At 46.3% G+C, this 12,597-nt stretch overlaps 1 protein-coding gene across 2 annotated transcripts in view; it reads right to left on the bottom strand.

Moving 5' to 3' along the window:
• Window positions 1–12,597, bottom strand: part of SIDT1 (SID1 transmembrane family member 1) — a 117,802-nt gene that overhangs the window by 4,337 nt on the left and 100,868 nt on the right. For both annotated transcript variants that reach the window (XM_063128910.1, XM_063128911.1), the window contains one exon: window positions 9,867–9,980. In XM_063128910.1, the coding sequence (XP_062984980.1) occupies window positions 9,867–9,980 (114 nt within the window). The remainder of the gene's footprint in view (window positions 1–9,866; window positions 9,981–12,597) is intronic.

The following is a 12,597-nucleotide window of genomic DNA, read 5'->3' on the forward strand; positions in this document are numbered from 1 at the left end:
TTTTTAGCTTTTGTGAACCGCCCAGAGAGCTTCGGCTGTGGGGCGGTATATAAATGTAATAAATAAATAAATAAATGGTCCACATATAAATGAGGCACTTGTTTCCCAAAGGAGACCAGATCAAGATGTTCAGATAAGGGTGGATCAATAACCCTTGGGTTCTGAGATGAGAGCTATCAACACCTTGGTGAATACTCTTGGCACAAACGTCAGACTGAAGGCAGTGCTAGATACTGCAAATGCTGATTATCGTAACAAACCTCAAGAACTGATGATGGGAGTCCTTATTGGAATGTGCAGATATACCCCTGACAGGTCTATTGAAGTGAAACACTCTGCTTGTTCCAAAGCTTCCACAACTGATCAGAGCATTTCCATTTTAAAGTGTTTCTTAGGTATATGCTTATTGTGCCATTTTAAATCCAGTATCACCCTTATGCCCCCATTTTTCTGGGGAACTAAGAAAAAATGGAGTTGACCCCAGAGTCAATGTCAATCTGAGGAACTGGCTCTATTGCCTTGATGTCTAGGATATGTTCTATAGCTGTCAAGAATTTCTTGTGCTGTATCTGGGTCTTTGCCTTGGGAGAAGGAATGAACTTGTCCCTGGGCTAAGAAGAGAATTCCAGGGCATAGCCCTGAGCTATGGTCTCCCTGCCCTGTCTGTCTGAGGTGGTAGTGATCCACATAAAGGATCAGCTGGGTGTGTGTTTCTTCCCATCCTTAATAGTGGAAAGATAGCTGGAGGACTGACTTTTTCCTGGGAGACCAGATGAACAGTTCAATTCTATGCTGTGGACTACCTCAGCCCGAATCTGAGCCAAGCCAAGGTGGCCCATATCCAAGATGGTACCATGTCAGCCCAAGGCCAAAACAGATCACCACTGAAGCCTTGGGGTGCCTCGGACTGTGCTGGGCCACTCCCCTCACCCACCCACATACCCAGTAAAGCTGGCACAAGGCCAGCCATGAGCCCAGATGAGTCCATTGGACTCACTGGACTCATCTCCCTCTCCCTCCCTGGTCACCTCCCACCTCCCACCTCCTGCTACCACTGGGACTTAGCTTCATGTGCATCCTCTTCAGAGCCAAGCCATGATTTAAAGGAAGACCGTGTGGGCTATTTTGAATAGTTCTATGACCGCAAACTACAGACGTTGTAAAGGGCCATTTCTGGTATTTTGCAACCATAGAGCTGTTCAAAATAGAGAGCCCCTACAACGTTCCTTTAAATTACGGCTCGGCCCTGAAGAGGACGCACATGAAGGTAAGTCCTGGCGGCGGCAGTGCGGTGGCAGTTCCGGATTTGTGGGGGAGAGAAAGGGAAGGAGCAAGATCAGGCAGATAGGGAGTCGGGAGTCGGGAGTCCAATGGACTCCTGGTCAGCCTTCTCCCAGCTTGCTTGGATGGCCCGCAAAGGCCAAACTGCCTGGGTGTGTGTGCAAATCTCACCTTGGCTTTGGTTCTAAGGTGAGGTGGGCAAACCCTGAGGCGGCCCAAGGTGAATCGGGTCTGTTTCTGAGACCCCTGAAACAGCCTCCAAGGCAAGGCAGGGGTGCTGTGCACAGCCCTAATTTATTCTTGAAACCACTGAGGAACAGGTTCTCGGTGTGGTCTTGTTACCTCGAAAGGAAGGCTGCTGCCAGAGCTTATGGTCCTTCTTGTTATGGGTTGGCAAGATATTTTTCTTGTCCTGTGTTTCAATCGACACTGCTTCCAGCAAACTGTCCAAAAGTTTTGCTCCCTCAAAGGCAGAATTAGCAAGCCTGGACTGTGAACCAAGGTCTGCATCCCAGTGACGTAGCCAAATGTTCCTTCTGGCCAATTGGATGCCATGGCTCTGGCACTTAATTGCAGAGCATCTAGAGCCGAATCTTCCAGGAGAGCAGCTGTATATTTATTTAAAATATTTATACCCCGCCCTATATCACTAAGATCTCAGGGCGGCGTACAGATAAAAACATACAGTATAAAACAATAAATATACACAGTTAAAAACAAATTAAACCATGATCCAAGTTAAAACAATATATAATTTAAAAGCAATAGATACAGTTAAAACAATGTGCCAGTGAGTTTAACCATCAAAGGCTTTGTTAAAAAGCCATGTTTTTACTTGGCGTCGAAATGCAATCCATGTTGGCGCCAATCGGGCCTCCAAGGGGAGGGCATGCCACAGTCGGGGTGCCACCACAGAGAAAGCCCTCTCCCTTGTCCCATCATAACATATATGTTGCATTGATGGGATGCGGAGAAGTTTTCTTGAGACCATGCTTTAAAGGTTTTGGGCCCTGCCATATCCTCTGCCCATAGATACTGCTCTGGAGAAGAAGGAATTGGTACCCAATGCCCTGACAGCTACGGCAGAGGATTCGAACTTCCCGCGGAGCGCTGCTTCCACGTGTTTCTCAGATGGATCTTTAGGCCCTTCCTCCCCATCAGTGGGAATGGACTCAGAGGAAGTGACTGCTGCAACTGGAGCATCTACCGCAGGCAGCTTCAGCAAATCTATACCTTTGCTCGGGAGTATAGTTTATTTGCCAGCTTATAGTTTGTTTGCCACTCTGCTTTCCAGGCCTCCCAGAAGGAATGGGGTAGCAGGGCTGTCATAGGCTTTGGAGGGAAGGCAGGCGTATCCCCTTTTTGCACTACAGTGCCTGTAGTCTCAGCACAGTGGTGTCACTAGAAAGCTGGAGTCTCCTAGAGACTGTGATCAGCAGTGCTAGGGCCAGTTCTGGATTAAAGCGTCTGCTCTTTGGATGGGAAGGCTTGAGCTCCTTCTCAGAGAGCTGTTCTTCACCTTTGCCACTGTTTTCTGAGTCAGACAACCTCCCCAACAGAGGAAAGCTTAAGCTTTTTACTAGTTTTTCTCCACCCACCCCCGAGCTCTTAAGCAAGCTTGTTGACTTCTCAGGACTCGTTCTCTTCCTTGTCTTGTCGACTGAGCAGGAGGACGAAGGGCTAGGGCTAGCTGAAACCCTTGAAATAGATGCCAAAGGGAAGCCCTGGTGGGATCAGGAGGAGGAGCAGGAGCTATGGTCACATTTGTGGCTGTGGGAAGACCTCCGCCTAGATCTGTGGGGCTTCTTCTTTCCCAGATGTAGATCTAGGTGCCTGTCTCCTCACGTGTCCTCGTTGACTGCAGCAGACTAACCCTTGACTGCAGAGCTAACCAAGAAGCAAGGCAATGAAACCAGCAAATGTTCAAGCACACCAGTTTCAGGCCAGTGGGATTCAAGCCAGCCAGGAGTGGTCAAGATAGCAGCCAAAGGTCAAAGCACAGGCAAGCGCTCACAGAAGTGGTGTCAGGGTAAGGCAAGAGTGGTTGAGATACCAAGCAGTTAGGTAGTCCGATGTGTTACACAGTCCAGAAGCAGAGTCAAGGAGGAGTTCAAGGGTCTGTAGCATCCAGCATCAATCGCAGGGCAAGCCAGAAGGCCGAGGAGCTAAAAGAACAGTACTGTTTCCAACACTGGCTAGGCAAACACGGAAGGCTTTCAACCTTAAAGCTTGCTGCCCCACTCAGGGCTCAGCTGAAGTAGTTTACTAGCTCATGCATGTTCCCCCTTCTTCCCTCCCCCCATTGTAAAAAGTTGAAATACCTCCCCTAAGTTACTGGCAGTAAGAGCTTTAAGCTGAAATATGCTGGTATTTGTAGTATTTTGGTTCTGCACCTTTTAGTCCCACACTGTTTTGCCTTTGGCACCAACCAGCACTGGAATCCTGCCCCTGAGAGCTTCTCCAAAATTGAATGTGGGCCTCAGGCCAAAAGAGGGCCAACACTCCAGTATTAAAACCAGGGAGAAATGCAGAAAATGTAGAATCACATCACACAATTACTTTAATGAATCAAGTCTTGAACGGAGCCAGGTGTCCTGCAGGGAAGGTACAAAAAGGCCCCTGGGTGCTGGGACGGTTGCTGTGGGCAAGGCTTGGAGGACCTGCTTGCTAAGTGTTTGTCTGCCCCGACCCTTTACAGGTACAAAAAGGCCCCTGGGTGCTGGGACGGTTGCTGTGGGCAAGGCTTGGAGGACCTGCTTGCTAAGTGTTTGTCTGCCCCGACCCTTTACAGGTACAAAAAGGCCCCTGGGTGCTGGGACGGTTGCTGTGGGCAAGGCTTGGAGGACCTGCTTGCTAAGTGTTTGTCTGCCCCGACCCTTTACAGGTAAGAACCACCTCCTGGGATTAAAGAACTGGATGAGTGTCTACAACAGAAAAGCAGTTATCAATATAGTCAGCATACTCATTGAGTGGGTTGCCGGCTTGCAAAGGTGGCTGCCGGGAAGGATGTTTTCGTCGGTGAAGCCGTATGAAAACCAGAACTACGCTGCCTTGAGGAAGGACTGCCAGCGGAAGAAAGTGCTATTTGAGGACTCTCTCTCTTCCCGGCCAACGACGATTCCCTCTTCTACAAGTCACGGTTCAGGGTGTGCAGTGGAAGCGGCCGAAGGAGATCTGTGACGATCCCCACCTCTTCATGGACGGCATCAGCTCCCATGACTTGCACCAGGGCCAGGTGGGCAACTGCTGGTTTGTGGCGGCCTGCTCCTCACTGGCCTCGAGGGAGGCCTTGTGGCAAAAGCTATTTTGAATTGGCTGCTTCAATCAAGCTAGAAGCTCAGTGTTGGTCTGCCCCGCCCCTTACAGGTACTAAGGACTCTGGGTACTGGAGGCGCGAGCCTTCGGCGCGAGCACAAGGGCTCTCGGCCTGAGGCTCTCTGCCGTGGGCGCAAAGCCATCAAGCGGATTGGTTACCTCGGAGGAAGAACCCCAGCCTCGGACCGGTCTTCGCTACTTCTGTTTCCGGACATGATCTCCTACATTGTTGGGTTAATATTTGGCGATGTGACTGCTTTTACATATCCTATCTGTTTGCTTTTCTCTGTGCCTGCCTTCTTGCTTGCTTGCTACTGGTCTTGGCCAGGCTAGTTCTGGTTAATCCTGTCCTGCGCTTGTTTTACTTCTCTGCCTACTTGCTATCTCTCTCCTCATTTCTTCTCTCAATCCCTTTCTCCTCATATCTGTTCCTTATGGCTCGTTCCAACTTCGTCTCTCTCAACTTAGTTCCTATTCAGTGTCTCCCCTCTTCTCAGCTTCCTTTTTCGTGTTCCTTATGGAACTGTTGCTCTGTTGCTTCTAAGGCCCCTGTCATTCAGGACTTGTTTATCTCTAGGTCTCTTCACCTCCTTGCTCTTACTGAAACCTGGCTTCCGGCCCACGATACCGCCATCTCGGCTGCCCTCTCTCTTGGAGGACTCTCTTTCTCTCACTCGAGTCGCCCAGAGGGTCGGGGTGGTGGTGTGGGTCTTTTATTATCTAGTCTGTGCCAGTTCAAGCCTCTTTCCATTCCACCATCACATTGTTTCTCCTCCTTTGAGGCACATGTGGTGAGGCTCTTCGCTCCATTGCGACTGCGGATTGCAGTTTTGTACCGCCCCCCAAGCTCGTCCTCAAAATTTCTCTCTGATTTTGATTCGTGGTTGTCCTTTTTCCTCTCTGACAACTGTCCTACTCTTATCTTGGGTGACTTCAATATCCATGTGGATGACCCTCAAGACGCTGCAGCTCTACGATTTCGCTCCCTATCTTCTTCTTATGATCTTAAGCTCTGGTCTGATGTACCCACACATTCCCTTGGACACTGTCTGGATCTTGTTCTCACTCGGAATTGCTCTGTTTTGGACTTTTCTACTGCTCACTTTCCTTTGTCAGATCATCATCTAGTTTCTTTCAATATTGCTCATAATCCTCCTCCTTCACGTCCCGCTTCTCGCACTTGTTGTGACTTGCAATCTATCAACTACGAGGCTTTTTCGCAGTCTCTAGCCTCCTCTCTTCCTTCTGTCTTTTCGGCTGTCTCCTTGGACTCAGCTGTCTCCTCCTTTAATTCCTCCTTATCTTCAACTCTTGATAATCTTGCTCCATCTACAACTTGTACTTCTGGATTCAGCCCTGAGCCTGGATGCCCAGGTTTCGGAAGTGGCCAGGAGTGCATTTGCGCCAGCTGCACCTATTCCTAGAGATGTCGTACCTGGCCACGGTGACACATGCCTTAGTTATATCCTGATTGGATTACTGTAACATGCTCTACGTGGGGCTGCCTTAAAAGAGTGTTCAGAAACTCCAGCTGGTTTGAAGAGCTGCAGCCAGATTGTTGACTGGGGCTGGTTACAGGGAGCATACAACTCCCCTGTAAAAACAGCTCCACTGGCTTCCAGTCTGTTTCTGGGCTCAATTCAAAGTGCTGGTTATAACTTATAAAGCCCTATATGGCTCAGGTCCACGTTATCTGAAAGACCGTATTCTCCCTTATGAGCCTGCCTGTGCTTTGAGATCTTCGGGAGAAGCCCATCTTTCAGTCCTACCATCTTCACAGGTGTGCTTGGTGGGAACACGGGAGAGGGCCTTCTTTGTGGCTGCTCCAGTGCTTTGGAACTCTCTTCCCAGGGAAGCTAGACTGGCTCCCTCCTCTCAGAATCGCTTTCTATTACCTTTGCAAAATCATGGAAGACAAGTAAGGTGCCGGACGATTGGAGGAAAGCTAACGTTGTCCCTATCTTCAAAAAGGGCAAAAAGGAGGAACCTGGGAACTACAGACCAGTCAGTCTGACATCCATCCCTGGGAAAATTCTCGAGCAGATTGTAAAGATGTCAATCTGTAAGCACCCTGAAAACAATGCAGTGATTACTCGAAGCCAACATGGATTTGTCAGGAACAAATCTTATCAGACTAATTTGATCTCATTTTTTGATCGGGTAACCTCCCTTGTGGACTGTGGGAATGCTGTGGATGTCATATATCTTGACTTCAGCAAAGCTTTTGACAAAGTACCACATGACATTCTGATTAATAAACTAGCTAAAAGTGGGCTAGATGGAACAACTATTAGGTGGATTCACAGTTGGCTACAGAATCGGACTCAAAGACTACTTATCAATGGAACCTTCTCAAACTGGGGAGAGGCAACGAGTGGGGTACCGCAGAGCTCAGTCCTGGGCCCAGTGCTCTTCAACATTTTTATTAATGATTTGGACAAGGAGGTACACGGAAAGCTTATCAAATTTGCAGATGACGCAAAATTGGGTGGGATAGCTAATACCCTAGAAGACAGAAACAAACTTCAAAGTGATCTTGATAGGCTGGAGTGCTGGACTGAAAACAACAGAATGAAATTTCATAGGGATAAATGCCAAGTTCTACATCTAGGAAATAGAAACCAAATGGCTATTGGGCGGTATAGAAATGCAATAAATAAATAAATAAAATGCAGAGTTACAAGATGGGGGATACTTGGCTCAGCAATACTGCAAACGAAAAGGATCTTGGAATTGTTGTAGATCACAAGCTGAATATGAGCCAACAGTGCGATATGCCTGCAAGAAAGGCAAATGATATTTTGGGCTGCATTAATAGAAGTATAGCTTCCAAATTACGTGAGGTACTGGTTCCTCTCTATTCGGTCCTGGTTATGCCTCATCTAGAGTTCTGGGCACCACAATTTACAAAGGATGCAGACAAGCTGGAGCGTGTTCAGAGGAGGGCAACCAGGATGGCCAGGGGTCTGGAAACAAAGCCCTATGAAGAGAGACTGAAAGGACTGGGCATGGTTAGCCTGGAGAAGAGAAGACTGAGGGGAGACATGATAGCATTCTTCAAATACTTAGAAGGTTGTCACACAGAGGAGGGCCAGGATCTCTTCTCGATCCTCCCAGAGTGCAGAACATGGAATAATGGGCTCAAGTTACAGGAAGCCAGATTCCAGCTGGACATCAGGAAAAACTTCCTGACAGAGCAGTACGACAATTGAACCAGTTCCCTAGGGAGGTTGTGGGCTCTCCCTCACTAAAGGCATCAAGAGGCAGCTGGACAACCATCTATCAGGTATGCTTTAGGGTGGATTCCTGCATTGAGCAGGTGGTTGGACTTGATGGCCTTGTAGGCCCCTTCCAACTCTGCTATTCTATGATTCTATGTGCTTTTGGAAGCAAGCAAAACCTTGTTTGTTCTGGCAGGTCTTTGGAGAATAATCTGGTCCTCCATCTATGATAAGGACTTGTAAAATTGTTGTGTATTTTAAACCTTTAGTATTTTAATATTGTATTTTTTTTTTTAAAAGTACATTTCTTTTCCTAGGTTTTAAAATGTATATGTTTTAAATTTTGAAAGGCCGCCTTGAGGCCCAGTATTGGGCAAAAGGCGGGATACAAATAAATGTAGTAGTAATAATAATAATAATAATAATAATAATAATAATACGTCACACCAATTCATCATTCATCCACAAAGAAAATCCCATTATTCCAGTAGTACTGCAGTACTACTTGTTTTCTGCTGAAGTCTTGTCCTAAAAATGGGAGCATCCTCCGTTCTGGAAGATACATTAATAAGTTTGCTGGGGGCCCAGCTCCTACGGAGAAAGAATGAACCCTTTCCTGCCTGGTGACTAGAAGGGAACCGCACAGTAAATTCAACTTCCCATTCTATCAACCGTGCACGTAAACACTGTTTCCCTATACTATCTGGAGAAACTTAATGTTGTCTTTGATATCATTAGAATGGTGTGTGTTTCTTTTAAGTGTACCTCTATGTACTATGGGCACAATCCATAACGTATTTTATACAATGGTTGCATGTTTATTTTTCTTCTAGTGAAACCAATGGCACCTAAAAGAGTGGAAGTGTGAGTATACCTCTAGCTTTTAATGAGATTGCCAAAGTGTTCTGCTAAGATGTGGATGGTCATCTGAAAGGAATCCCTGAAAAACCACTGTGTGTGAAGAACAGCCTTTCAGAACACCTGCTCACAAAAGAATGGTTCTAGTGGTTGGCAAGTTGACTGATTGTGAGGATCTGGGGTGCTTGTGCCATTCACAAGATGCATGTTATGTGTGAATTAATGAGTACTGGTCATAATGACTATGGGTTCCATCACACTATTTTCCCCCCTGGTTTGTCTCGGCGTTTTTTACCTCTGTTTCATAAGCATGTCAAGGTTTCCATCACATACAGTCCCTTTCATGTGGTTTTTCAGTCGTTTGCATTTCCACTCCACCTCGCCCCTTCTCCTTCCTCCTCCAGTTCATTGGTTGTGGTACTCTGATGGGTGTGGGCTCTTTCCACCCCTTGCTCTGGCTCTGTTATCTAGTGATTACTTTTCAGGTTTCATCTGGGCTGAGTTTCTGCGGGCAATGGGGGTGCGTGTTTGGAGCACTAAAAAGTCTATTCAACCGACTAGCAAGTCCCTACAACAACAGGCTAGAGGAGGAGATTTGCTCCACCCTTTCCTTTCGTCAGCGAGACTCAATTAGCACACACACCCCAACAAAGGAAAAAGCGAGAGGGGAAAATAATCCAGACTTTTCCCTGCACCAAAATAAAATGCAACAAGGGGGGGAAGGGGCGAGATGAGTGCAGGACGTGGACGGCGTCACGTGAGTACCGCACTGCAAAACCACATACTTCAGCTTCGGCTATTGGGCGGTATAGAAATGCAATGCATAAATAAATAATACCAGGAATGGTGAGTGTGTGATGGAGCTCTATAGGGTACCTCTGGGATTAGAAACATCATGCCTCTGAATATCAGATGGTGTGAACCACAGGGGAGTGGGGGGGGCTTGTGGGCTGTTCATGGGCCTCTGGTTGGCCACTATAGGGAACAGGATGTTGGACTAGATGTTCTGATCTAGCAGGGCTTTTCTTAGGTTCTTATTCATGTCTGGCTTCTATTTCCATTACGGATGCAAAAAAGCAAAAAGCATTTTAGTATAGTGAATGAAAATGCACATTGTGCTATGACGTACAACTAAGTGAGCCTAAAATCCAATCAGGCTTGGCCATGTTGAGAGAGTAAGGAAAGCCTCACCAAGAAGGAGAAGAACAAGGCAGCTGCTGAGAGGAAGTGCCAAACATCGTGATCATCAAAGAATCCCAGAAGAATACAGGGGCGGTTTTTTTCTCTGGATTCTGCTGGAGTTTCCTGAGGAAAAGAAGGACACAACTAGTGAATTCCAGCTCTCTTTTAAGAATTCTGTCTCTCTAATGTTGCAGAGAAACTTGAAATGCGACAGATTTCATGGTTTCTGCAGCAGGCTTTCTAAGAGATCTTCTTAATAATTCCTAACCCTATACCATTGGCAGTATCAGTTCTCTGGATTGTTTGGGCAGATATTGAAAGTAGCATGACCCATCTTCTCAAGGCTAAACATGCCCAGTTCTCTCCTCATAGGGCTTTGTTTACAGACCCCTGATCATCCTGGTTGCCCTCCTCTGAACACGCTCCAGCTTGTCTGCGTCCTTCTTGAATTGGGGAGCCCAGAACTGGACACAATACCCAAGATGAGGCCTAACTAGTGCTCAATAGAGGGCAACCAGTACTTTGCACGATTTGGAAGGTATACTTCTATTAATGCAGCCCAAATTAGCATTTGGTTTTTTTACAGCCACATCACACTGTTGGCTCATATTCAGCTTGTGATCTACAACAATTCCAAGATCCTTCTCGCTTATAGAGCTGTACTTCAGCCTTCATAAAGTGAACACAATTTGGTATCAGTAGGAAATTTAGCACAGAAAATCAACCTTGTGAGGGGTAAAATCTGACCAAGTTTTAGAAACCTTTGGTGAAGAATGGCTGAGATACAGCAGTTTAAAATGTTTTTGTTCAACTACCGCTTTCACATTGTTTGCAACTGGTTTTAGTCAATTCAAAATACATTTCAAATTTCTTTTGGGGAAAATTTGGATTAATTCAAGAGTATTTGCAAGGATATGCTACTAACTGGTTTGGTGAGCATCCATTATGTATTCCTAAAATAATGAGATTTCAAATTTATATTTTAAATCAGTCAAGCACAACTATTGAAGCTTCCCTATCAGAATCTGTTTCCCAAACAAACAATTGTTCTTGCTGGAGTAAGCAGGCTGCAGAAATGTGAATTTGTAGATGGGTGAAGGGGAATTGCTGGATCTATGTGTGCTTAGGGTGTTGCGCTGCTATGTGTTACTACATCTTTGCATATGATGTGTTGCAATTCATGTTTGTATGTGGTGTATTTCTTTGCATGTGGTGTACGGTGCATGACTCCTGTATGATTTGGACGTGGTGTGTTGCTACATAGTGCTGGGTGCATCGGTATGTTGGCATGAGACCGCCTGTTGGTATGTGACATCTTGCTATGCAAATGTCTGCATATGTTTGCATGATGTATTGCTGATAACATGGTGCCCTGCTGCCCGTGGCCATCTGTATTTGTGTGTACTGTGCTCTCTTCCATGCGTTTGCGTGTAGCCTGGTGCTGTGCATATTGGTGTGCAGTGTATTCCTCTATATTGCTGTGTGTCGCATACTCCTGCACGTTGCTAAATGTTTTTATGTGTTGCAGGCTTCTACACATGCTGTGCATGTGATGTGCTGCTGCTGTGAGTATGTGTGTGTGATGCACTTACTCTATGTGTGTCTGTGTAGTGGAGGGAATTAGTTTGACTTTGAGATAGATAGATAGATAGATAGATATCAATGTTCACAGACTAAAAATCAAGTGATTACAAGAGATTGCAGGGTTCCTGAAAGCCACTATCTCAGCTTTAACCCCCTCCTCCATGCACACACTGCACCCATCACATTGCATTCTAGGGAATGTATGAGCTCTTGGGCAAACTATGAAGCTAATGATAAAACTAGGAGTAATGGGGTAGCTCTTCTCTTAAAAATACAGCTTTGTTAGCTGGGGTACTTCTGGATCCAGCCTTACCCCTGGATGCTCAAGTGACAGCAGTGGCCAGGGATGACTTTGCCCAGTGTAGAATGGTGCTCTGGCTCCACCTGTAGCAGGGAGAGTGCAGATCCAGCCACCATAACATCATGCCTGGACTACTGCGGTGTGTGTTATGATAGTGCTCTTCAAATACCTGAAGGGTCGTCACACAGAAGAGGGCAACAACTTACTCTCTCCTGCCTCAGAAGGCAGGACTAAATCACTTACGTTACAGAAAGGCAGATGTTGGCTGAACATAGGAGAATCTTTTGAACAGTAAAAGCAGTTTGACAATAGAACCAACTATTAGGTGGGGAAGGGAGGTTCTCCCTTGCTGGAAATGTTTAAGCAGAGGCTGGGTAGCCACCTGTCAGGAATGCTGCAGCTCTGGATTTCCTCCAGTGAGCAGGGAATTAGACTGCAAGGACTCTGTAAGAGAACAAATCTGCAAGCCTGTTCTTCTGATGGGTTTGAATGGTTTCTTTGCTAGTTTTACTTTTAGTCAAGCAGGCACAAGGTTGCACTCTGCAGCCTAAAACAAACTATTGCTACAGGTTGGTTCTCAGAATTAAGAGTTTAGAATGTAAAAGTGGGTATGTCTGTGTAACATACTTAAGTATGTTGTTACTAAAGTTTGCCATAACATTGAGACTGCCTTCAGTGTTCCTCCAATTTCTAGAAGAAGAGTGTTGGGGTAAGTGACCAAGCAAACAAAGGCAAAGTCTAAGTGCTTGGAGACTAAGAGCGCCATCAGACAAGTGTTTTATTGCACACTCGTTACTGAGCACTCATGGATTTTTGCAGGTCCCTCTCACGACGTTGTCTGCCTCCTGCCCAGTC

This window comes from Elgaria multicarinata, chromosome 6 (genome assembly GCF_023053635.1).
Source record: "Elgaria multicarinata webbii isolate HBS135686 ecotype San Diego chromosome 6, rElgMul1.1.pri, whole genome shotgun sequence".
NCBI classification, from domain to species: Eukaryota; Metazoa; Chordata; class Lepidosauria; order Squamata; family Anguidae; genus Elgaria; species Elgaria multicarinata.